The sequence below is a fragment of the Plectrocnemia conspersa genome, unplaced genomic scaffold (genome assembly GCF_051122295.1).
Source record: "Plectrocnemia conspersa isolate PC_06_02 unplaced genomic scaffold, ASM5112229v1 ptg000010l, whole genome shotgun sequence".
NCBI lineage: Eukaryota > Metazoa > Arthropoda > Insecta > Trichoptera > Polycentropodidae > Plectrocnemia > Plectrocnemia conspersa.
In genome coordinates, this window is record NW_028277174.1 from 27,705,551 (window position 1) to 27,732,157 (window position 26,607).

General features: G+C 32.3%; 1 protein-coding gene across 13 annotated transcripts in view; it reads left to right on the forward strand.

Annotated features, from left to right (window-relative positions):
- LOC148231248 (uncharacterized) overlaps positions 1-26,607 on the forward strand; it is a 121,883-nt gene that overhangs the window by 17,240 nt on the left and 78,036 nt on the right. For 3 of the 13 annotated variants that reach the window (XM_088194554.1, XM_088194556.1, XM_088194555.1), the window contains exon 1: positions 6,551-6,820. The exons of the other annotated variants lie outside the window; for them this stretch is intronic. In XM_088194554.1, coding sequence (XP_088050680.1) covers positions 6,779-6,820 — 42 coding nt within the window. In that variant the 5' untranslated portion in view covers positions 6,551-6,778. Of the gene's footprint in view, positions 1-6,550; positions 6,821-26,607 lie in introns of those variants that run through there. 13 annotated transcript variants of the gene reach the window in all.

The window sequence follows — 26,607 nt, forward strand, 5'->3', positions numbered from 1 at the left end:
TATTGCACAATCACCGGTGAGAAAAACGATAATGAACACAATGGTTTCGGGGGAAATATTTGATCGTAAAAGCTGTGATAAATTTATAGTTGAATAAGTATAATATTATTTTCAATTTGTTACGCTTAGAAAATCTATATACAATTGAGTTAAATGGTTTTTTTTTGTGATATGTATGTTTATTTTAATTAAAATATAATATCTTAATTTTATATTGCTATATCAAAATATAGTCTACACAAAATTGTATTTTGAATTTAAGAAATCTCATACAGATGATTTATAAGAATTAACTATTAATAACCCTTTGTTTTCGATCTAAATATAAATGTATTACATATCAAAAAATATGGTATTTGCCCTACAGTCTGTTAAAAATGTATCTGATTATTTTTTTAGTTTTTTTTACTAAGGATTTTAATGGTATTTAATTATGTTGCGCAATATACGCAATACTAACTAGCTTGGTCCATGTGGTACTCCACCCTTAGCAATATTATTGACGAAATAAAACATGGAAGAGCGATTGATGCCTTATCGCAATGCTCTTCTGAAGTTGTTGTGGTGTTGTCGCTATAGGTCCGTTGTAGAGACTCAGACCGTAGGACACAAATATGTTACGCATTCTTCTTTGACAGAGGAATAGACATTTCAAAGCTCCATTATAGAAATGCTATCTTGAGTCGATGGCTGAAAATTGTGTCGCTCTGAAAATTCCAGTTCGAATAAGTTGTGCAAATTTCTGACTCCGAACTCACTGTATGTGAGCTCTTCCTGTTACAATTCCATGCAAACAGATTTAATGCTTTACGATTTTTATTATTATTTTGAGTTTCGTAGCTACTCATTGTGAAACTACAAGACATTAAGCAATTTAGATGAATAAGCAAATGCAGTATTTAGTAATACTTTTATTGACGTTTTAATAACAGAGAATGACTATTGTAACAATGTACTAGTCTCATGCTGTATGTAAGTAAAATATTAACATATTATTGTTTCTCGAAATAAATACTTAACCGTTTATCTAAAACGATCTATAACAAACGTCCATGATATTTATATTTATCGACCTTGAACTGCTTGTTGCAAATTACTGCTTTACTTAAAAAATATTTTTCACCATAATTAAAATTCCTGATACCGTTGACATACGTATACTAATAAATATACATAATAATAATAACGGGCAAATAATATAATCCAATATGTTAAATGTATCTTTCTTTGTTCTCATTATTCTTTCTGAGTTGAATGTCCAGAACAAAGCATGTTCCATCAAATTATCCTAAGAAAAATAGCAGAATAGCTGAAACACATACATTTAATCTATGAATCATAACTTTTTGATGGTTTGTGTATTGTCTGTAGAAGATATATTTTATGCTTTAAGTGGTGAGTTATGACATTGTTGTTCTATGATGTGTGTTTTAAAGAGGAATGTTTTACAACTATAATATATAATTCACTTTATCTAAGCTCCTTGTTATTTTCATTTGGAAGTGCATTCCATAGACATGTCACTAAAATTATTGTATTTTGGTCACTATACAAATTATACATATATGTAATAAAAACTTACATAACTACACACTAAATATATTTTTAGATATATAATAAAACACAGCCGTTGCCTAATTCTTCAGAAAAAAACACTATAGAAAGTCGAACGATTCTTTCCAATAACATGCCATTTCTCATATATTCAACATATGCGAACTTTTACTCAAAGCCCAAAGGTCAATAACCACTCACATATTGCAAAATCTTTGAAGAAAATAAACATGCAGCTACAAAACCATTTATTTCCTTTTCTTATATGTGTGCATAATAGGTAATAAATTTTAATATTCACATTGTGCTTTTGAACCTTGCTGTAATATACTATATTTCGCAGATTGTATTGTAATTGTTTGTTAAAAAATATTTTATAATTTTAATTAAAATTCATTGAAATTTGCATGTAGTATATGAATATATTAATCTCCCACAAAAATGTATGCCATCTATGAAATATTACACCAGGAAAAAATAATAAATAATTTATATTTTGCCTTTAATAAATAACGTTTATAAAATTTAGCTTTTAGGCCAGCAGACTTTAAGCCAAGCGATATTGTGCAGCCACCATTCTTATAATTATACATTTTTTTAGGATAAGCGAGCGAATTAACTATTGGGCGAGCTCCGAAAGGCCTTTGTCAAAGACCGTAATGGGCCGATGTGCATTTGTCACAATCGATGCGATCTTCTTAAAGCTTCTTGTTTTGTGGTATACAATGGAACTTTATATATTTAGTTTTGCTATATTGATACAGTTCTAGATAAAACCCAATTAAATAGTATTTGTAAAATATCATAAAATTTTGCGCTGCGCGGCTAATAAAACCTTAGTGTATGAGTAAATATATAATATTAATAAGTAAAATAAAACTAAATCTAATTTGTAATTGAAAATATTTAACATTGTTATTGTAAAACATTATTGAATGATTATGAAGAGACAACCAGAACGACCAATATAACAGAATGACATTATATATCGCAATTAAAAAAGAATGCAAGCCTATATTTAATGGCGCGTATATAAGAGAATACATATATACAAAACATACTGTATATAAGTATGTTCATGTAAAACACGTTCTGCGAAATGATACTAAATTTATATAGAGCGATATTAGCATGTTCATCGTGGCGTGCGGTTGCGTTTAAAGCCACTCCCATGGGATAGTAAACATAGATAATAAATAAAAACGACGCAACTTTAGGATCGTGCTTTTCAATTTCAGGCGATAAATTCAAATTAAAAACGCACGTTATTTTCTGTAAAACTATGATGTTTTTACGACTCTCCCTTTGTGCGTCGTAAAGTTTAATCGCACATAATGCGTTTTTATACACGCGTAATACCTACGTTGCCCGGAGTGATTTTTTTTATTGTTATTATATTAATCGAGACGGGTAATTTTATATTTTAAAAGCGCTGCAGTATAATAATGACAGTATAATCGAACTTTTTTGTGTAATATTTCGTGCTGGCAACACTAGGCTTCGAAATGTCAAATATGGATTGAGATCTAACATTTAAAATAACACGCACGTTAACATTGATTACATGCAATTTAAACGCTTGCGTAATGTTGTATCAACAAAATAATGCGAAACGGCGCCACAATAAATGACGGGAGATTTATGCAACACATTTAATTTTTTTATACAAAGGGATGCTCCATTTTATTGTACCGTTATAAAATTCAGTTACTAAGTTTCTTTAAACATATTTTGAGAACTGAAACCGTTATTGTTTTCTTACCCTAATTTATATATCAATAGAGAATTAATGCCATTTATGAATTTGTCGGTTATCATCGATCGGTCATAGGGTCATTGCTGCATATAAATATACACAACTAGATGAGTCACCTCTAATAAAACTTATTCGTTCTTATAAGTGAAAAGTGGCCATTTAATAATCCTGCTGCGTTCAATTGATCAATTGTATTATTTTTAGACTACAGGATTAGGCAGCAGGACGTCAAATTTAATTTGTATTGTGATAAAATAATTTCTTCGATGAATCCCCCTCTTTTATTTATTTTTCATTTGTGTTGTTTAGACCAAAGGGGGTCATGTATTCTAAATACAATGGCTTTGGCATCATAACGGTGTCGTTTTTAGTAAAAAATACGACACATTATTGTGGTTGTTTGCGTATTTCGGGTTTACTACCCCAGTGGGAGATGTGACTTCGCAGCCAGTAAGACTTAGGTGGAAACTAGTGAAAATTTTATTAGATTATATTACATATTGCGATACGCTATGATGGGCGAGATGTTTTCTCCGAACAGTGGTGAAGAAGCTGGTGCAGGGATGTTGTCCGTGGAAGGTCCTTCTCAGGATGTGAGCGTCCATGACCGTATATTGTCCGCGGGCGGAGGGGCGTCTGCGAGTCACTTCGAGTGTCTGCTGGAGTCTGCCAGGTGACTGCTTGTGACTGCCTTTATATGTTCAGAGCTGTAATCACAATCATGCAGCGATCATCCACTCGCTCTTTAGAAACAACGTAATAAGTATACGCCTTTAGAAAGTGACATTTGTTTGATGGACATCTCCGTACTTGGCTGTCAAAGACAAACTATGCATCCAATATATTTCATATGATTCATCCCTCATTTTTGAGCGTGTTCACATTCACTATTATATCATGATATTAACTTTGAACAATTTTCTGTTTCGTTATGATACTGACGTTTTATTATAGATATTATCAAAAAAATATACGTATATATGCTTTTATTATTCGTTGAGAACTCCGCCTCTATTTAGTCTATGTAATATACATACTGCAAGAGCTAGTTGAAAAGAATTTTCATACACCCATGTGTGCAATACTTACATACAAGCACACATGTAGCAATTTCTTATTCTATTTACCGACCCGTTCCGGTTAGTGGTGTCGTTTTATTTTCTTTAAAGCCGCCGGCCAGACATGTGTCCAAAGAAAACTTCTCGGATGCAAAGTCATCTCTCTTGATTCGTTGCTATTAAGTACCATTGTGAGGTTCGAAAACGGAAATTGCACGAATGGCACGATTATTTTAACACACAAGTGATCGCTTTTACTGTATTACTACAATAATTATTATCTCAGGGTGCAGTTGCGCATAGAAAATTGTGCAACGCTTAATCGTTAATGTGACGCAGTTAATTGGAAAATATTTTTATGGCCAATACACTATTATGTTTGTTTTTAATTACAGCTTGCAATAAATATTGTTTACGTTTGACATTTTGGGAATACATAAAAAAAGTTTATTATAAGAAAAGCACATACTTTATCAGCTTTTTGATGTGTGTCAGAAGAAGTCCTGCACAATCAATATTTTCGGAAACTACTTTTGTTTGAATATGCTGCAGCCGATCGATTTATTATTTTTTTATAGTAAATATGCGAATTTATTAAATGAATAGTACATACTATTATATATAAAATATATTAATAAATTATATCTGTAAAATATGCTTAATTTTAAAATAAATATATTTAGTATTATACTTTTATTTAACTATGTTTTTTCTATGTGTGTAAAATTTTTTGTCTGCGCTTTTATTCTGTTGGCATTTATCCCAGTGTTATTTTTATTAAAACTTAAAGTTATAATAAAATATATGCCACCGATCCAATACATATCTGTTTGTGTTGATTATAATTCCGTTGTAAAGCATGCTTAAGCAGTGCCGTAACTAGTGGGAGGGGGGGGGGGTGGACCGCTTGGGGCGGCACTTGCTTAGGGGCGGCATTTTCACGATGGAAGGATCGTTCGTATAGTGTGAGAATGCGTTAAAAATATATATCCACGAATAGATAAGAACTAAATTGAACATGACAAGCCCGGATATAAATAACCGCCACTACAAATATTTTTTTGGTTGGCCCGAATATTTGGCCAGTTTTTTTTATAAAAGTCTAAGTTACACCAGATGTTCCCCATTGATTGTTTGAGTCGAGCACGCGCTAAAATAATGAAATGCCTGATAAACAATAATATATTTCATCAAACTAAAAAACTGTTATGCACATTTATTAAATGCATATAATATAAAAATGTCAAAAGGGGCCGTTTACCTCGGAAAGTTTTGCCATATTGCATTAAGTTACAGCTTTTTATGAAAGTAAGATTTTGTATTATATAATTATATGGGAGGGGGGGGGGAGCTACGCCACTATGCTAAAGCCTGTCATGTTAGAATGAAGGATTTATAATAAATAAATATACAAATATACATAGTGTTTTATTAACTTTTAATTAATATTTTAGTAATGAATAAGTATAAATCATAGAGCATGCTTATAATCTGATACATTATTTATGTTCACTAAAATGATGAAAACCTAATTTTGACAGATTGAGGAGCAAATTTTATTCAGAACTAGTTTTAGGGCGATTGGAAGTTTTTTTGCCAAATTATGTATTGGAATTTCTGCTGCATACGCAGCAGACGAAATCTTGACAGTATTTCATATTAGTTGACAGTTTTTATTTAATCACATTTTAGATTTGTATATGCATCGATAACGTAAAATTGATAAATGATTTGACATTATATATCCATATATGTAAGCACTTCAAGCACTTGTTATAACTATGTATTTTCACATGCTTTTTAATCTTAAATTATAAACAAACTCTTTCGGAATTTTTAGAACGTTCCATTTTAGATTCGTCGAAAGTGTCCATGACATTGTTAAAGATTAATAAAATAATTTAATTTAATCTCTTATCGTCATCGCGATACTGCGCCAATTGATTTACAAATCCACATTTGGATAAAATGGCTTCGCTCGCTTCGACCGTGTCGCTATTTCGCATTATCATGGCCAAAACGGGCCGCTCTTTTGAATTTGACGTTTGATTTTTTTGCGGCGCTAGATGCATTTACATAAACAATTCGCTTTTGCACGCGTGTGCGAGTGTTTGTAAACAACGCGCACACACATACACGCTTACTAGAACGTTAACGGCACCTGTGAACGCCGCTCTCCCTCACAGACAGTGGTCGCGAGGCAGTCGTGTCGGTCGCGTCGGTCGCGTCTATTGTGGTCCGTTGTTGCGAGAGTGCGATCCGCTGTAATAACGAGCGCGAAGCGAACTCCTTCGGGATCCGAAAATAACGAGTGTTTTTGTTTTGTAACGATTGGAAAAAATAATAACATGTTGTGTTTGTTGTTTGTTTGTGATGGATACGCCGACGACCGTTGAGCGGATTTGAATTGATGAGCGAAATTTGCGAGTGCCGGTCGCTTTCAGAACTCAAGGTACTGTTTTACCACCTTATTTATGTACGTTTTCACGTTTAGTGCATTGTTGCCAGTATTTTTTTGTATTTAATATCACTATTTTTTTTTAAATTTTATATATGTATTAAATCAAAATCTCATATAAATTATATATTAATTACAGAGTTTAATTCAAAATTCTTCTGCGGTGTAAATAATTGTCCTTTGTGTTGAAGTAAATTCTGTGTCGTTATTTTATGGAGTCACTTCACCTGATTTTAATCTTAGTCTTCGATAACAAAACAACTCCAACCAAAAAATTGACTATGGCAAAAAATAAAATGCATATATGAATTTAAAAAAAGAAAGTAATCCAACCATCGCGACTAAAAATATATACGATTATGTGGTAAAACGCGAAGTTATTGCTTTTATAGCCTCCACTCTTATACCTTGGCTTTAGATTCAGCGATTTATTACAAACAAACTAAATTGATAGGCCACATTTAGATAGGAATTTTAGACCACATTTGACATTTATCAAACAAAAAAACTAACTTAAAATAGAGAGTTTTGAACATAGGTAGAATAGTGATTATATATAGCACTTATTCCTATCCCCGCAAAATATACATTAAGGAAAAACAATTAAATTTAATTAAGGAAACGGTCTAACTAAATTAATGATTAAAATATAATTGTTGTATTAAATAATATAAATTATATAGCTTAATAAAAAAATAGTATCTCATTTTTAAAAAAATGGCAGTTACTTTGGCATAAAAATAGTGCATATAAAATACGATATTATATCATACACTAGTACAGGCATGGCGAACCTAGGGCACGCGTGCCCGAGGTGGCACGTTTGAAAATTTGGATTGCACGCGAACGATTTCCAAATTCAAAAATATTTTTAAATTTGAAATTTAAAAAATTAAAATCTTGATTAAATAACCGGTGAATTAATAATTTATTTCATTTTATTAATTATCAAATGTTTTCTAAGATAAACGACAATCGCTTTAAAAAAAATAATTAATTATTTATTTTTTCTATCTTGGTAATTTTTTTACTCCTTGGAGGAATAATATTTGAGGATTTTTGGCACGCGAACCCAAAAAGGTTCGCCATGCCTGCACTAGTATATTTATTAAAGTCGTTTTGCTTTAAATATTGGACATGCTTTAATTGTATCTCAATTAGCATTAATACACCAAACTGAAAATGAACAATATTTACATATAGGTCTGTCCTTAATCCGTTCCAGATCCTTGGACTTATACCAAACATTTTTCGTTCATTTTTCGTGTTGTAACTCATACAAGTTGCGCATGCGCGATGTGTCTTTTTGACTCATACAAGTTATATCCTGCACGCGGGTCGTATTCCAAACGAAGGTCTTATACCAAGCAAAATGTTTCTCGTCCAAACAGGACCACTGTAATAGGTATTTTAAATTAAATATATGTATATAAACAGTTGAAAAATACTCTATTAGCGTAGTTATTTTTGTTTCCAGACACCATTTAAGTAATATTATACAACTTTTAAGTTAATTGGATTGCTAAATATATTTGTATAGATCTTCATTTTACCAACACAATAGATCGGTGGTGCAAGTCGATGAATAATACTTGAAAGACCTGGGTTCGAATCCCATATGAACCATAGTATTTTTCAAGTTTCTAAGCTTTTAACAATCTCGCGGATTATTATCTTGATGATTAATTAAAATTGAGTTAGATAAGAAAATATCTCGTTACCGAGCGTTCCCACTGCAACTGCGCCGACACGATTTTATTGCTTTTGACGTGAATTTTAGACTTCTGAGAAGAGATAATTGTTTTTGCACCCTCCTTTTGACCAAAATTCGCTTTGAATATATTTTAACCAATATTCTTATATCAGAAGTCCGTAGTAATATAGATAAGGATAGCAATCATATTTTTAAAACAGTGTAATATCGAAGTACAGATGGTTGCCTGTACTGTCGAGATGCGACTTTTGCCTGTATTGATTCTTCAGCTTATTTTTCCATGAGAGATGAGTCGGCTCAGTTTATATTTTGGAATTGACCTAATGAAAGTTCTAAAACTAAATTTAATTAGCTTAGTTTTGGGTTTGAACAGATATTGGAAGTTTTGCAACTGTCGAATTGAGTTTCATAAACATTTTAGAGCAGCATATAATTTCAGTTAAATTATATTTTCGCTAGTAGAAATATATATCTGCTGGTGAAAATGTATTTTGACTTCATTAGTGAAAATATAACTTTACTGAAAAAATACACATTCACTGCAACATTAATATTTCGCATATAAATAAATAATGATAAGTATATAAATGTATATATTACTATGTATGAAAAAGGGAAAATTATATGATTTTACTAGCACATGCCAGATAAATTTTAGTTTCACTCGTAAATATATATGTATCTACCAGTGAAAATGTATTCCGATATGATTTCACTGAAATGACATTTTTTTAAAAACATTTTCGGTGTAGATTCGACTGTTTTTTTTAGATTTTCTGTAAAGAATAATCCGGGAATTTTCGGCGTAGAATTAGGGACGTTGTTTCAGCTTTTTCCATGGGGGGGGGGGGGGAATAAAAGTTAGCCGTTCAGTGGTCGTTTTTTTTTAATATTTAGATTTCATCAAGATTCATGGTATTTCATTAAATGTTATACCTGAAAGTAATACAATAAAAGCACCCTATTTATGTTATTGAGTATAATAATTGGTTTTGATTGGTGAATAATAATTGTTATTATGCATATCAGAGGTATTCAAAATTCAAGTTTAATTATTGCTATTTAGAACTTAATTTAGTACTTGTTAGTTATCGCGGCGCCACGCTTAAATTTGACGATTGCACAACGTGCATTTTGCTGTTCAAACCCAAACATAACCTAACCGAAAATAATATTGGTATACTGATTAGTTTGGGTTTGAATAGCACGGGAAATGCAGTGGGGAGTAAATATTGGTGGTTTTTAAGCGTAGTGCTGACTAATTTGACCCTTTAAAAATTATATAAAAGCATTTTTTTAGCACAGTTTTGTTTAGGTAAATGGTGTTGTTAAAAACAATATTTTATTTTAAAAGTGCAGAGGGATATTTGGCTGTATAGCACAATTTTTTGTGCTTTACAGCTCAAAATATCTGTTGTGAATAATAATATGACGTTTGTGAAGCTCAACGACACGTTCACTCTCATTATTTATGACGTCATCCGTTGATTAGCGTCTTATCGACTGTTTTTAATTAATGCAATTATAAAAAAAAACAATCCTAGTCAAAATGCGTCGAGTTTTATCGTCTCCAATTAATCGCTAAAATTTCCGATCCAAATCAGTCTCAAATAACGCAACATCCAAAATTTTATTGCAAAACAGCGTATGCTCAACCTTAATTGTCTGAGGAAGTTGCATTAGCGGTTTCCTATGAGTTTAATGTGCGTTTTATGAATTCGTTATGCACAAATTGTGGTGATGTCACTCGACCCAAGATGAACCCATAAAAGTCGATAAAAGCAATGGCGTTTCGTATGTTATATGTTTTAAAGGTATATTATGCAATGCTTTATGGGTGGGCTGGTAGAAAAAAGGAACGATTTTTTCGGTCACGATTATATTACCGACACACGCCCACTTGCAAGGGTTGGGTCCTGCGAGCTAGGGTCGGATTCACCTGTCAACAATGTAAACAAAGAAAAATAAATGTATTATGACATGCACACACGTAGATTTGCGAGTTGTTTTGTTGCCCAGGATTAAAATTGAACGAAAATAAACTTATGGTTTGAGCCAGTAGTGCTATATTCACGCACGTACAAATATTGGAAGGTGGCTCTTCAGAAATATAACGTCAATCAACGCCAAAGTGTCAACGGAAAATAACATTAGAACAATAAAAGAGAGACACTTATGTTTAAATTTTAAAAATATACTATATTTTTATTTTCTGAGAGCAAAGATCTGTGACAATTTTTCATCAGAGTCCTAGAGTGTAGCTTAGCGAAATTTATAACATTTATATCAGGTAGAGGTAGGAGGGTGCATATTTTATGAGTGACTTCTTATAGAGTAACTATTTAGATCGGTCAAAGGAATAAACATACGTATGTAATATGTCGACATACAATAAATTTAATACAAAGGATGTTTTTTTAAAGGTATAGAACATAAAAATCGTGGTAATGGCCATAGTATTGCTTTTATTGGAATAATAATTTTATGCCATTAGTGTTTAAATATAATTTCAATAAAGTATAATAAATAAAGCACAATCTGGAAATCCAATTTTCGAGCAGCTGGGGCCGTGTATATCGGCAATAACGCAGCGAATGTTGGCTTCCATGTCGTCCATCGTCTCTGGTTTATCGGCATAGACTAGCGACTTCGCATATCTCCACATAAAATAATCCAAAGCTGTTAAATCAAACTTGGAGACCAATTCACAGGTCCATTATTCGAAATTATTCGCTCATCGAATATTTCCTTCAATAAATTGCTCGTGGCGCGCGTTGTGCAGAATGTTGCGCCATCTTGTTGAAACCAAAGCTTTTCCACATTAATGCCATTCAAATGCTGGATTGTATTAAATATTTCATAAGTAGCACCATAGTAAGTCAGTTTAATAATGTGTTATAAATTCAGATAGTTTGTGAAGTGGCTCAATCCTGCTAGAAAAATAATAAACTAGTAAATTATAACTATTACACGCTTGAGTTGAGATTGTCTAATCGTTTGATAGTGATTGTAATATATATTCAGTAATGCGTAATTGTTCTCAACTTCAGTCAGACAAAAAAAAAACGTTTAGAAAAACTATTGAATATCACGGTGATTAATAATGAATCTATTAATCAAATAACAATTTTAAGTAAACATCCTGTATACAATACCCACCTTTAAAATTATGGGATAGGCGCTCGTTGAAATAATCTAAATTCCTAGAAGTTTTACCTTAATGGAAATATCTCCTTACATTTTATTACCGGCGCCAGGATTTTTTCGACCGTTGATTTATTAGTTATTATACCATTTTACTTTACCTTTGTATCCGACGCGACAACTTATTACACAATGTGTTTTGTTCGTGTTTTTTTTATTTTTCAAGAATCCCGAGTCCACCTCTGCATCTATCCCCAGGTACATTAGCATATAATGGTTACCTGGCACACACCTCGCTCACCTATTACAGTACACAACCCACTAACACATTTTAATGAACATACCAGTTTCACTGTTTGACGAGCAAACATCCTCTTACTTGGTTTTTTTGTCAATGAAACATTTTATTAACTCGGCCGAATGAAGATCCCAAATACTCATTATCGGATTATAGTTGTCGTGAGAATGGCACGCGACGACATCATATGGGTGTTAAGGTGTTATTGGGTGTTGCGTGTGAGGAAAAAGTAATAATTGCTCAATATGGAAATGTTTAGTTTGTAAAATTAGCATTTAATTAATGCTAATGGGTCGATGAGCTCGGAAGTCGGGTCGATTAGTTTTGTATACATTTTATAAAGTCATCTATGCTCTTAGTTTATTCCTTTACTCGTTATTTCTCGCCAATGTAGCAAAATATGTTACTTGTTGTTTATTATATAGACGCTTTTAAGTTTAAATTGACTAATCTTAAATTGTGAATTATATTCTTATGTTATCTTGTTCCTTTCACATGCAAAATTTTCATCAGTTTATCTACGTAAACTTTCTTTTCTGACATGTTATTTTTAGACGTTTGCTTTCAGTGACAATGCATTTGCCAAATTTTCTTGAAACGCTTTTTCGTGTCTTATGCCTGCACTACACTCTCTGGAAGTTGGCCAAGGTTGGCCAAGGACGGAGAATATAGTGGGTTACTTCGGTCGAGTTCGGTTCTGTCCGCTCTAAAGTGGGGTAATTCAATCGACTTGTCCAGCTTCGAGCGCTTCCGAACATTGTCGGCAAACGAACCGAAGTCGAAGCTGCTCTTTCGAGCGCGAGCGGTGAGATACTTCCCCTTTCGCTCTCTCGCGTGTTAAGTGACGAGAGTGAGAGAGATAATGATATGGTGTTTCGCGAACTGAGATAGAACGAGTAACTCGGTTCAATTTCAGTATGCGCGTAGGCGTCCTATGGTTAACACGCATGTCGAGCGCTGCATCGTGGTCACGTGGTCAAGTTATAATACCACATGCTTATCGGGGATTCAACAGACTCTTACTGACATCTTTGAATATTTTAGGGCACCAAAAGAGATTAATTATATTTTTGATAGTATATTCTTCTAACAGATATCGTTATTATATTTTTTTTCATATAAAATTAAATAATTCAAAAATAATTAGTGATACTTGATTTTGTTAAAAAAAATTGTTTCGAATATCCTTATGCATTTTCCTATATCGGTTTATATAAATGTCACACCATAACGAATTCTTATTTAGAATCAATGGCGACAAATTCTAGGATAGTCACAGATGTGGTGTTCGTATTCTGAAGTATCATTTTTATGCCTTATAGCATTTTGCAAAAGCCGACAAAGATTTTGCGTAAATTGAATATCTACGACCGAAAAGTTTTCACTGATATTGTATTGGTGAGTGCCCACACAAACTTTTATAATTATCAGTAGCGTAATTTTAATAAAATGACGATTAAAAAATTGCGATTATTTGGCACATTTTTCGATCGCGCGCAAATTTGCCGGCTGCACGTGACAGAAGCCGCCGTCCTGACGTAATTCACGGCCGCCGTCCGGACGGCATATGAAATTTGCGGCAGTATGGTCGCTTACTCGAAGTCGTAGGTCTCGGCCGACTTCAGTTGTAACTTCGGTTCGGACAACTTCCAGAGAGTATAGTGCAGGCATTATACATCAGAACGGTGTATAATATACAAAGGAATTATGAAGTAATTTTTACCCAGTTGAGTTAATTAATATATTATATTATGTATATTTATTCCAATCTAAATATCGAGCAGTTAGCCTAGAATAAAAGAGCAGAATAGCGTAGTCCGTAACGTATCAGACTAATAACTCTAAGGCTGCGGGTTCGAGCCCCGGCAGCGGCACTCGAGTTTTTATTTTTAAAAATGCGCAATTATTAAAAAAATAGCTGCAGTGACATATATTGGTTATACATTAAATTACACATAATAATTCATAAATATTAATATAGAAGTCACCGATTCCCATACTTTCAGTCTCGTGGGTTATACTTACTTGTAACGCATTGGGCTTACGCTTGTTAGGTCACAACGGTAGATTTAATAAAAGATAAATAAATAAGACCATATGTATATATCAGTTTAGATGTTTAGATCGTGACATTGCGATGTATAAGTGACCAAGAGAGAAGCATTTATCTCTTAAGTAAATATTTGTCACATTAAGCGATTGTTTTTTTAAGATTTTCACAAAGCTTTAACAACAATATGAAGCCTAGTTTTTAAACCGTTTCGTTTGTTTTATGTAAATGCTAAGTATTTTGAAGTCTCGGGTTTTTTAAATTTCCAATACTTTATTTTTTTTTATTTGAATAAAAAAAATTTTTGTGGATTAATTATTTGGGAAAAATATGTATTATTTTAAAAATCTTTTAATTATCAAAACTAAAGAATACTATTTTGTCTTTTGGATTTTCACAGTGAAAAATCCGGAAATTCCCGGGTATAAATTCTCGGGTTATCTTGACACAAAATCCATAGGGAAAGCGCCCTTTCATAAATGCTTTGAGGCTTTGAAAATAATTTAGGCAAAAATGTCTGTTTCATTCTTAACTTTCGCAGCATTTCACAAATAAGTAAAATAAATATTTTTTCCGGGTAGATATATGCTGCTATTGTGATTATAAAACACAATATGTATTTTAAACCAGAATCGTGGTTTTTTAAGTTATAAATATGGGTTTCGCAAAAAAAATTTTGTCATAGAAAAGTGTTATTTTTGAATCATTGTGCTTATTTTGTGGTTTAAAAGCTGTTAATATATTGGTAAAATAGTGGCGGAGGGAATTAGGACCACACACGAAGCATATGCTAGTGAGGGTTTAAGGATTTAAGGGTTTTTATGGTGTTTTTGTAGTGTAGGCCATTGTTCTGTGTCCAAATTATTAATATTATAATGAAATATCGTCCATCAGGTGTTGCGTGGACGCCATTGATTGGCCGGTGGTAATACAGCGACCTGTTTTGTGGTAGGCCAACAAACGTATTAATTGGTCTGCGGTAGATCTGCGGCGGTCAAGGAGTTGAACCGGTAAATCACGTTGATCAGCAGCGAAACGGTATTGAATCATAAAATGTATTTATTAACGAATCGAAATTGCATTGTGTTTTAGCTACCTCGGGGTCACCAGTTTGAGTAATGCCTCCACCTAATAATTTCTTTGGTGCCTATTTACCCCATCGTGAGAACTACTTTGTTTTTTTTCATGTATCAGTTTTGTAACAGTTTTCGTATCAACTAAGTCTATAACAGTTAGTTCGATTCTAATCATGTAACTGACTGTCAGTCGTGCCTCATTGCATCCATCGTCTCCACAATACTGAGACTTATTTTGAAACCACTTTTAATGTGACCGAAAAGCGTTTAATTTCTACGTGCAGTGTTCTTTTTAGTATCATTACTCATTTATGCACGCTTTCTCTGGGTACAATTTAACATTGCATACGCGTCTTTGTTCTTGTTGTTGCCGTTGCTTGAAATTTCATTGTAATTTAAGCAAATACGACACATATCCATACAAAACAGACACTCTCCATTTCCAGATTGTAGAAAGTAAGTAAATTTAAGGTGCAACGACTCGTACGAATGCTTGGATGGGTACAACTAGCGCCTTTAGAGTTTCAAAACTTTTAGAGTTGAAACAATGACCAAATTATTTAAATAAATCGCTATATATGTATAATAGTTAAGGTACAGGTGTAATGAATGTGAACAATGTAACACATTTAATGTTTCTAGTAGATTTCATTATTAAAATTGTTGTTTTAATTTTTTAATGCTAATGACCAACGATTAATTTTATTCTATATTTATTAATTTATGTTTTAAACACACATTTGTGTTTTAAACACACAATCACTCATAGTAAATGAGTTCCAGTAATGATAACTAGACCAGTTCGAAAAGTTTAGTCCCCTTCAGCCGTCTTTTCAAGTTACCCACATTGAGGAGTTTGTTGCCTTGATGTTGACGTGCTGTTGGAGCCTCGTTTCATGTTTGGCGGCAAAACGTTTTATAGCATTGGCGATGTCTTCGACACTTATGTCTTTATCGTGAACATACTAAGGACCATTCACAATGTTTCGTGTTAATTTTTTTTATTCATTTTAATGTGGCACTTTTTAGCACATTCCCAGAGTTGTATTCCGTAAACTCTAACTGCTGTATATTGATAGTTTGGAGTTTCTTTCCATAAACCAATATAGCTTTTTATATTTTATTTCAAGTTATTTTTTATATGTTCCTTCCATCACAGTTTGGTGTCCAGTATTTAGGTATTTAGTGGTATTTACAAATGGCATAGTGTTGCAATTGATTAGCTGTATTTTTATTAGTGAAGTTGATATGTACCAATTTTAATTTATTCAAATTTTTTTTCCATTTTTTGCTCCAATTGATGATCCTAATTATTTTTAAATTGTCATTTAATTCTAAAAAATTTGTTGAAAATGTATGACTCAAGTTATTACACATATTGTTTCGGTAGTATGCTGTTTAGTTTTTGAATTAAGCCTCTGTGCCATATTTTATCAAAAGCATGAGCAACATCTAAGAGCTTTTTTGATTAAATTAGTAATTCGATGCACCTGATCGATTATAAAATTTGAATTTCCGAACCTAAACTGATAATCAGCAATTGATTTTTCTTTACTATGGGTTTCATTTTTTTAACAGGAGCTTTTCGAATACTATAGATATTATTGGTAGTTTACGGTTTGAGAACCCTTGGGGGTGATGACTTAGTAATTAGTGAGACGTTTGGTGTAATCTAGTTAGAGTTTTTATTAGATTATATTACAATTGCATCGGAAGATAAATTATTTTCTCCGAGCGGTGGTGGAAAAGCTGGCGCAGGGATGATGTCCGTGGGAGGCCCTCAGGGGTTTTGTACTCGTATTCGTCTGATTTTCAGCTATATGAATATTTGAATAATTGATCAAATAATTATTTATAATATTTCAAAAGAAATTTGAAAAAATCTTAAAATAAAACAATTTGTATCCAGCTCCAAAATTCGTGTGCTTTTATTTTGTAACGAAATGAAAGACAATTAGACGCTTCTTCTTTAAATACTGATTTTACATATTCGAAAAACATTATGTTTATCGGCCGTATCTATTACGACCGAAATTCGCAGAATTCGTTTAGATGAAACAAGATGTATCGTTTAACGTTTATCTCAAAAACAGGAGCGCGTCGAATTTGACAATTTTTTGTGAAATTCGTGCTACCTTTTTGTATTTGTGATCACTTATAATATACGAATTATTGAGTTCCATTTCGATATTCTTACATCTTTTGAGATCAGAGCTTTAAGCGAGTGATAATTTTTTTGTTTACATCTTCTCAATTGTTTCAAATTTTGCATCATTTGTATCTGACTAAGCTGTTGTTTGAATGATATGACTATTATGCATTTAATAACTTACAATTCATAGATGTTTTACAGCTGAGGCTGTTTTTTTAATAAAATTGTTTTTTTTTCATGAATATAAGTTCTAATCTGCTGCGGGAACCCGAACCCGTGGCATCTGGGTTACTAGTCTATGCCTTACCAACTACGTAATTTCAACATTTATTTGTAAAATTACTAATACATGAAAAAAAACAGTTTTACAGCTTGTGCAGCGTAATTAATGCTTATGTTCTAATAAAAATCCATTTTTATTTAAAAACATTTTAAAAAGTTTTATTATAAAATTGCTTAATATTTTTATTTTTTATTTATTGCGTAGTTGAACTCTAATGTATTTAAAATTAGTTACAATACTATTTTACAATCATGTTTTTTTCTCCACCTATTTTAACATTAGTGTGCAATAAGTTATTGCAACGTAGATTAAACAATTTAGCTGTAAATTATAAATGATATTTTTTTCATATAAGTTTTTATTTATTAACTATAAAATAAAGTGTTTAAATCTAATAAAAATAAAAGTATACGGAGAAAGCTCGTTAATAATATTTTTTTTTTTTTTGAATCATTGAATAACCAAGGTTATGGTTATAAAAGGCCGCACAAGAAATCGAGTGAAACCATCACGACTTTTTTTATCTTTTATGCGATTTGGGATAATCTAGAGCGGTAATATGAAACTTTTTTGAGGTCGTGAACCACATTAGAGCAGTGTGAGCTATAAAAAATGTCACAAAATGTCCAAAAAAAGTACCGTTACAGCAACTTTTGAGATTTAGAACTGATAAGAGACACTTGATACGTGTTGTTTTTTTTTTGTTTTCGTTCAGTTGATTCATTTAAATCGTGTGATTATGTTATTTTTATTCATCATCGCTGACTTTGCACCTTTGGCAGTACTTCCTAGGTATTGTTTGGTTAAACATATCCGCGAGAAGAGATGAAAGACCACCTAGGAAGTGTCACACGCATGTTTGTTTAGCTAGCTGGACGTGGAAGTGTCAGCAAGTGTGTCAGTGTGTCCGTCCTACACCCATGCTCATCTTTCATATTTAACTATAGATGAGATCGATTAACGACAAAACCGTTACAGAGACGATGATAGACGCTAATGTTGGGTGATGGCTTTGTTGTGAATTTCGTTGGCACACATAGCGATCTGACCAGAGGCAAGTTCGTGGATTGGTTAACTGTTCAACTAACACTCTCGGTCTATTGAGCGATTTAAATTAACATAAAGGTGGTTCTGCAGTTTTTGTAGATATGTAACTAGCAAAAGAAATTTTAAAGATTTTCCTTAATTGGAGCGTGACGCATTTATGTCGAAATTTAATTATAAATGTAGCGCAGATGAATCTGTTTATGTTTTAACCAATCTCTGTGATTCGCTATTCCTAGTTTATTTAAATGGTTTAGGGATATTTCTGTGTTACGTAAGATGATATGCAACTACCTAATTCCTATTGCATCGAAATTATTGATTAAAATTGCACAAAAAAATGTAGAACTCAACAAGAGTTGCAATCAATCATCGTTTGTCTCGTTGATGGACAGCCGTTTGTTTACGCGCTGATTGGAAGCGCGCGAAAAAAGGTTGCGAACGACTGCGGCAAACGTGCGACCGACTTATTGCACAACTTTTAACATTACACATGTGTGCATATGCGAAAACGTAACCGACAAAAAACGGCGACACACAGACAGCTCTAGAGGCGCGCGAAGTGAAAAGTGTGACACAATGCATTCGGCGAATTTTGTGTTGCAAAAAATGAAAAATATTAAATTTTTACTACAATGGCAGTGGCATGAAAGAACAGTCGAAAATGTCGTTTCCGTGTCTGCTGATTTATTGTACAAATTAGTGACGTACGTGTGTTGTACGTTTTTTGTGTAAAATAACAAGAACAATTGACCTAGCTGCGGTGGCAGAGTAAGCGAGCCACTTACAGTTGATTTTTTAGTCTATGTAATCCTGCAGTTATGCTCATGTCATGTGTAATTTATCTGCTCACATTTATTAAAATTAACTTTCTAGTTAAAAGCATACTTAAATTATTAGTAACACATTCAAAATTTGCTGCATATGAGTTGAATTGGTGAAGTAGAATTATTTTTCTGGTCTTTTCGCAAAAACTCTGACTAATACTGGGCAGGTTCATTTTGCCCAGTGAAATTTCTTAGTACACTTCTAGATTATTTTATGCGCTCGAGCATATTGTTCTGTATCCTTAGGGGTGTCAGCCATAATGACTTAGTGGCCACAAATAAACGTATTATCTGTTGTTATGAATGAGTCTTGATAAGAACGGGCTTGTATAATTTTGATGTGATAATATCATTGAAACGCTCAGCGATTTTTTTATTATGTTTATAGGCGCGCCTTTAGAGTCCTGTTTATACAGTACTACTTTTGTTTTAAATTCTATTTGTATCTGTTGGTGACTATTTGTTGATTTTTATCGATTTTTATTTATTGAATTGTGTGGAATTCATTAATTTTTATATTATATTACTTTTTCCTTTCTTTATCTTTTTATTTTTTGTGTATTAATACAAATATGTATTCTTTTTTACTATATATTATATATAACCTATTAAGTCACGATGGTCTTATTTAAATAAATAAATATCAAAGTTCAAAATTCAGGTGAATACTGTAGTTGAACCAAATCGGACAATAGAAAAAATCAGCTGCTTTTCTTAGTCTTCAAAAGGTCTTTTAGGTTGATTCGGCGTTGCTTCGTTTAGTGTGAGATCGTTTGAAGTCGAAAGCAGTGCTTGTTCAACTCATTTCCAGTCCTTGTTTCTCTTTAAAATATAGCCGTTTAATTAGTGCACTAATGATATATAAGCGGCCGTTTTTCTCGGTCTGTTTCGGTCGTTTCGGGTTAGCTCCGCTTGGTGTGAATTTAACTGAATTCTCGTTTTGTGTCAAAGTAGGCGAAGAAATAATTCAGTAGGGCAAGTTAAACGTACCATACAGTCTTAGTTCTGAGTTTTGACCAATGTCGATGATTCAGGACGGAACTAGACTCTTTGTTATTAACGGTAACGGTAGATTTGAAGTTTGGAAACCATGGATAATTCTGTATTTGGGTACTGACCCCCAGTCTTTGTTCAAGTGAGATTTACAGTTTTGTACTAGCTTTAAGGCTGATAATGGATCATGTTCAATGAACGTACAATATTGTTTGTTTAGGCAAAAAATAAAACTTTCTTAGAAAATCTATGAAATGCAAACCAATTAGTTTTATACGACCCTTTCAGGACAAATTTAGTCGTAACAAAGTTATCGCTTTTTCATGCTTTAAATATATAACTATGGTTTATTTTTACGGAAGTTTTATTATATTTTTTTCATTTTTAAACGTGTCAAAATTTATAAGTTTTAAGTACGTTACAAAAAGAGACATACGACACACATTTGAGTCAACGAAAGTAAGAAATTTAATTAAAAAACAATTAATGGATATTCATATTTACTAATAAAATTTAAAAAAATAAGCCATAGTCTAGCAAATTGGAATCTATAATTGTTAGATAATAGAATTTAAAACTTAATTGATTCATCGCCTACTTGTCAACGACAAAAAAATTTATCGCCCACTTTTCAACGCCAACATTTTTATCGCCCACCTTTGGAAAATAATAATAAATTGTAAGCGTAGCATTGTCAAAATATTTTTTGAATTAACCAAAATATTTATGTAGCTTGTTCAATTTTAGTTTTTTAACTTAAAAACAAAATACTTAATTACAAAATAATTAGTTTTTGCTGTTTATACAGTGGTACTTATAAAATTAAGAATGCTATTTATAAAAAATATTTGCAATTTATAATAATATTTTCTATAAATATTTGTTACTTATAAAATATAAAATTCTATTATATATGTAATTATAAAAATAGAATTGTCGCACAACATTATTTTTTAAACAATAAACATTTTCCCATTTCTCTGTTTATTGTTCAAAAAATAATTCCATCGCCCAAAAAATTCCCAGAGTCAACATTGCTTACCTGTGGACAATATTGCTCAGTTTGAATACCTATAAGTTAGATTAACAGTCTAAAAATATTTCTATGGTATAGGAATATATTTATTTTATGAGTTTTAAACTTTTTATTCCCATAAAAACCTTTTTACTTTAAACGGTAATGCTTATTTTAAAATTTTGAGGCCGAAGCGGTGTGACTTTGCTGTTAAAAAAACGAAAGAGTCGTCGTTGTAAGCTGGTAATAATTTATTATTAAAAATTACATATATTACGAGTCACTATGATGGGCGATAACGTTTACTCCGAGCAGTGGTGGAGAAGCTGGCGGAAGGATGATGTCAGCGACAGTGTAGTGGAGGTTGGTTCCTCTACTGCAGTCGTGTCTGGTGGAGTATAGCCTGTCGGGCCATATCTACGTGTCTGCCCTCTAGTCATTGGAGATCAACCTTAAGTATTAAGAGCTGACGAATCACAATCATGCAGCGACTATTCTGCCAATTGTTGCACTCGTTTATTAGAACAATGAAATACGTGTACGCCTCTAGAAAGTAACATTTGTTTGTTGGACATCTTTCCGAGGTCGAATTGTGCAACGGGAATATTGTGGCCTTACAGTATTTTTTGTCTTACGGTGATATGTTGTTTTCCGTGACTGTTTCGCAATAAAGAAATATTCTTTCAATGCGTGTTATTTATATGAACCCTTTTTTCTAGATGTAACGAGGGCTTTTGTGTGGTTCCATCCTTTACATTCTATTGTCTAATCTCTAATTCATCCATATTATTACGAATGATCACTCTTGGTTGCGGTCCTTAACGCGAGTTTCAAGAAAAGACCCTACAGTAGTAAAATAAATTAAATTAATACAACGTTAAAAACGACTGTTTTTATCTTTAATTTACTATAAATGCATTATATAAATTAATAATAAATAAATAACAACAGAAATAATTCTGGAAAAAAAGAAATTTACTCACTACTCAAAGGGTTAATATTAATATTTAGTTTATAAAGTGTTTGTAAGTGAGAGTAAAGACAATATTATCATAATATGGTTTAGTTGGAACTGAAGACGAATTTTGTTATGATGTAGAATTTTTTTATTTTAAATTTTGTGTAACATTACTTACATAAGTGAATATATGTAATATATAAACTTTAGAGTGAAAATTAAAATTTGCTTATTGTGTAATATAAAGGTTCTTAACCTTGCCTTTATAGCACATACATTATGTATTAGAAAAAACGATTAATACAATATTATATTTAAATTGCATGCGTGACTTGTTCGCTTATATAATAAATTTTCTTTAAATATTAATTATTCACTTTAATTACCATACTTTTTTCCAACGTTTTTTGCAAATCTAATATATTGCCATATTTCATGCAAATATGTATTTAGCATCTACATACATGTATTTAATTAACTGGCATTCGTGCACAGTTTACCAAAAAGAAAGATCAATATATTTCACAATATGCTTTTGACCGTATTTATCAAAAATAAACTCTGATAATATCTGATATAATAAGAGGGTAGATTTTAAGTGTATCGTACACTTTAAGGACCTCTGATGCTCTCGATAAAAATGTTATCTTGATTTTTTCTACAGCTCGGATTTTGATTGACTTATTATAGTTTTAGAGTCCACAATAGGAATTCACATAAAACACTGTCAAGACCACAATTCATATCGCTTTTCAAGATTTTATTGCGTGCCAAATGTACATATTATGGTATTACCATAATAGAAATTCTATAATATATTACGATTCTAACTATTCTTCAGACCAAGTGGTTTGAATCTATAGACTTGGTATCTAGATATATTTAAAACTACTGTTGTCTTGTAGTTACCGAGATAACCATCGGCCATATAGAGCCATAATGCTCTTACAAGGTGAAATATATGGCGGTATGCACGCGAAAGGGTGGGTGGACAACGAAATGCTATGATTGCGAAATTTATAACTTGCACTCTGAGCCACATGAATTTATGTTCTTAACTGGAGCATGTTCAGCACGTGATACGCAGTTTTGCAACCAGCCACTTCGAGAGTGACAGTCAATGGTTGCTTTTTCGTCTACCGTTACGTGCAGGTGCGTTGACACGAGATTTCCCAGAATAAGTCTTAATGATGAGTTCAACGAAGCTCTAAGGTTCGTATGTTCCTTTTGAGCCAGCAGAGGAAATGCAGTGATTATTTATGGGAAAAAAAGTGATCCGCTATATTATAGCATGTCAATCATACCATTCATGATATATGATAAGTGTTCTGCTTAAGACATTCAAATACCCGCTCAAATTTATTACCCGGTTCTCGGATATTTTTTTTAATTAACCGGGTATTCGGTTCAGTTCTGGGTATTTTTTGTCAATTTATATTATATACTGACACAGAGTTATGATTTATTATATAAATTAAAATATTTGATTTTCGTATTTTGCTCAATAGTATTTAATTATAAAAATAAAAAAAATGTTTAAATATATTTTTTATTTTTTAATTATAATATTAATGTACACACACAGAGACGTCATTTCAGTTTTTCTAGGGGTAGAGGGGTGGGGGAAACAAAAGTCGGTCAGTGGTCATTTTTTCAATATTTCTATTTCTTCATGGTTCATAGTATTTCAATTAATGACATTATTTTTTCTGGAAAAATTCAAGGGTGTCTTTGTTTAAAATTCATGTCAAAAGCAATAAAATCATGCCGTCGCATTGAAAACTCTCGGTTATCTAGCGTTCATATTAAGACTTTTTATAACAATATTACGACTTATAATAAGTGAGAATCGATTTAAGTATATCTAAACCGAATTTTGACCAATAGGAGAGCGCAAAAAACAATTATCACTTCTCAGAAGGCAAAAATTCACGTCAAAAGCAATAAAATCGTGTCGGAGCCGTCACAGTGGGAACGCTCGTTACCGAGCGTTCCCACTGCGACGGCTCCGACACGATTTTATTGCTTTTGACGTGAATTTTTGCCTTCTGAGAAGTGATAATTGTTTTTGCGCACTCCTATTGACCAAAATTCGATTTGAATATACTTTGATCAATACTCTCATATCAGAAGTCCGTAGTAATATCGGTAAGAATAGCTATAATATGTTTAAAACTTGTGTAATATTGAAGTGCAGACTAACTATGGAGCAATATGCGAGATGTGACATCTGTCTGTACTTCTTTTCCCCCCTCTTATTAAATATTTTTTAATTAGATAATAGATTTTGAAGTTTTAAGATGTATAAATATTTAAACGATTGTTTTCAAAAATTTTATTTGAATGTTGATAACAAATAAATATGACTTTTATTTACAAAATACAGATAAATGTAGAAACACATTTGGGAAACGAAAAGCGGAGGTTCAATAAAAAATATAAATAAGAACAGGGGGAGGGTTCCTAAATTTTAACCGTCAGATAAAAATTTGTTTTTATTATGAGGCAAAAATGTGTTTCTATTATGAGTCAAAAGATTAAAACATAAACTTTATGAAGTGCCGACTATAGTCAACTCTTCATTTTGAATGAAAATTGTATAAACTTATATTTATGGGTCACCTAGTTGCACTCTTTTCATATTTACAAAAGTGAAGAGTAAATATTTTTTATCACTTATATTAATATAATCAAATATTTTATTTTGTGTAGTTGTTATCAAAATTGCATTGGAATAGTTTTAAAAAAAGCTGTTCACATCTCGCACTAGCGGTGTCAACCATCAACCGATGGATAACGAGTGAGCAGGATTATCGATCATAAATCACTGACGATAAATAATAACAATAGGCTTTAATGTATTTTTTTGTGTACAACCGTCCTCCGAATATGCCGTGAGTAAATACAAAAAATAAAAATGCGAATACTCTCATTTTAATTTTTTTGTAATAAATTTTAAAATATTTTTTTTGTCATAAAACTTTCATTATAAAACAATACTTTCGGATTTCCTGTCCCTTTACGATACACCAATGGCTTTTGGGAAATAGAATAATTGAAAATTGTGAGATACATATATATTTAATATGAAGTAATCAAATATTATATTGAAATTAAAACGACTGGATACCCGGTTCCGGTTCTACTCGGGTCGGAAGCCCTAGTTCTGATATTAGTAAGCTACGACTAGATCTCCTATCCACGTCGTGAGCGTTTCCTTTTTTTATAATGCCTAATTGTTACATAAACATCCACGGGGTATCTTCATCATGTTTATGGGCATTAAATTGGGCGACCCAGATATCTTTGAATCGAAAACGAAAACTAACGGACACCAGAGGGAATACACGTAAGATATGATCTATCGCAGCAGCCATCTACCCAATTCCTAGAGAGCCGGTTACGATTATGTATGTATCTCACCGACAGGTTTTTTTTCTTGCTCGGCGAATGGAACTGTGCATTGTTGGGTTCACCTGGGGCGACCACCTGAAATTATTTACCCGTCGATTGGCCAAATCAATCACCAACACCACCAGGTGAAGTTTTTATAATGACACGAGCGTTGGGCAACCTCACGTGCTGTTAACATAATGTTTGTCCATTGTCAAGCGACTGGGTTTCTCACGACCGGCTCTTTCTTGATAGGGTCTTGACCCTCTTCGCCGTACTCTTGTAATGGCGGTGGTGTAAAAGTTTTATGCATGCGAAGTATTAAACTTAAAATCGAAATCTTGTCATTGCTAAATGGAATACTTTTACTGAAGAAAGTGGTCAGCGATTCCTTTATAAATTGTATAAATGTATAATATACCTTTTGTGTGCGGTTAGAAATCCTAGAATGAATGCCATTTATGCATCAAGTTCATGAATAACTTTCATAATAGTAGAATTGCTTCTATTGTGCTCTATAGTCTAGTTATATTAATTCTGATAATATTGTGAGCTTTTAACATATGCATGACGTCAGACACTTTGCTGTTATTGTGGATTAAGAAACATGTTTTTTTAGTTATCTTCCACGTTAATGAGCAGCAATAACAATTTAATTTAAACGACCCAATTCGTTGTGATACAGCAGTGGGTCATCTTCATGACTAAGCCTCAGTTTTTCTATCCAACTTCACACACTATCGACTTGGACGCATATTAAAAAAAACTGTAAATTAATAGAAAATTGCAACGATCTGATTAATTGGCGTTTCGTGACGGCATTATGACACAAGT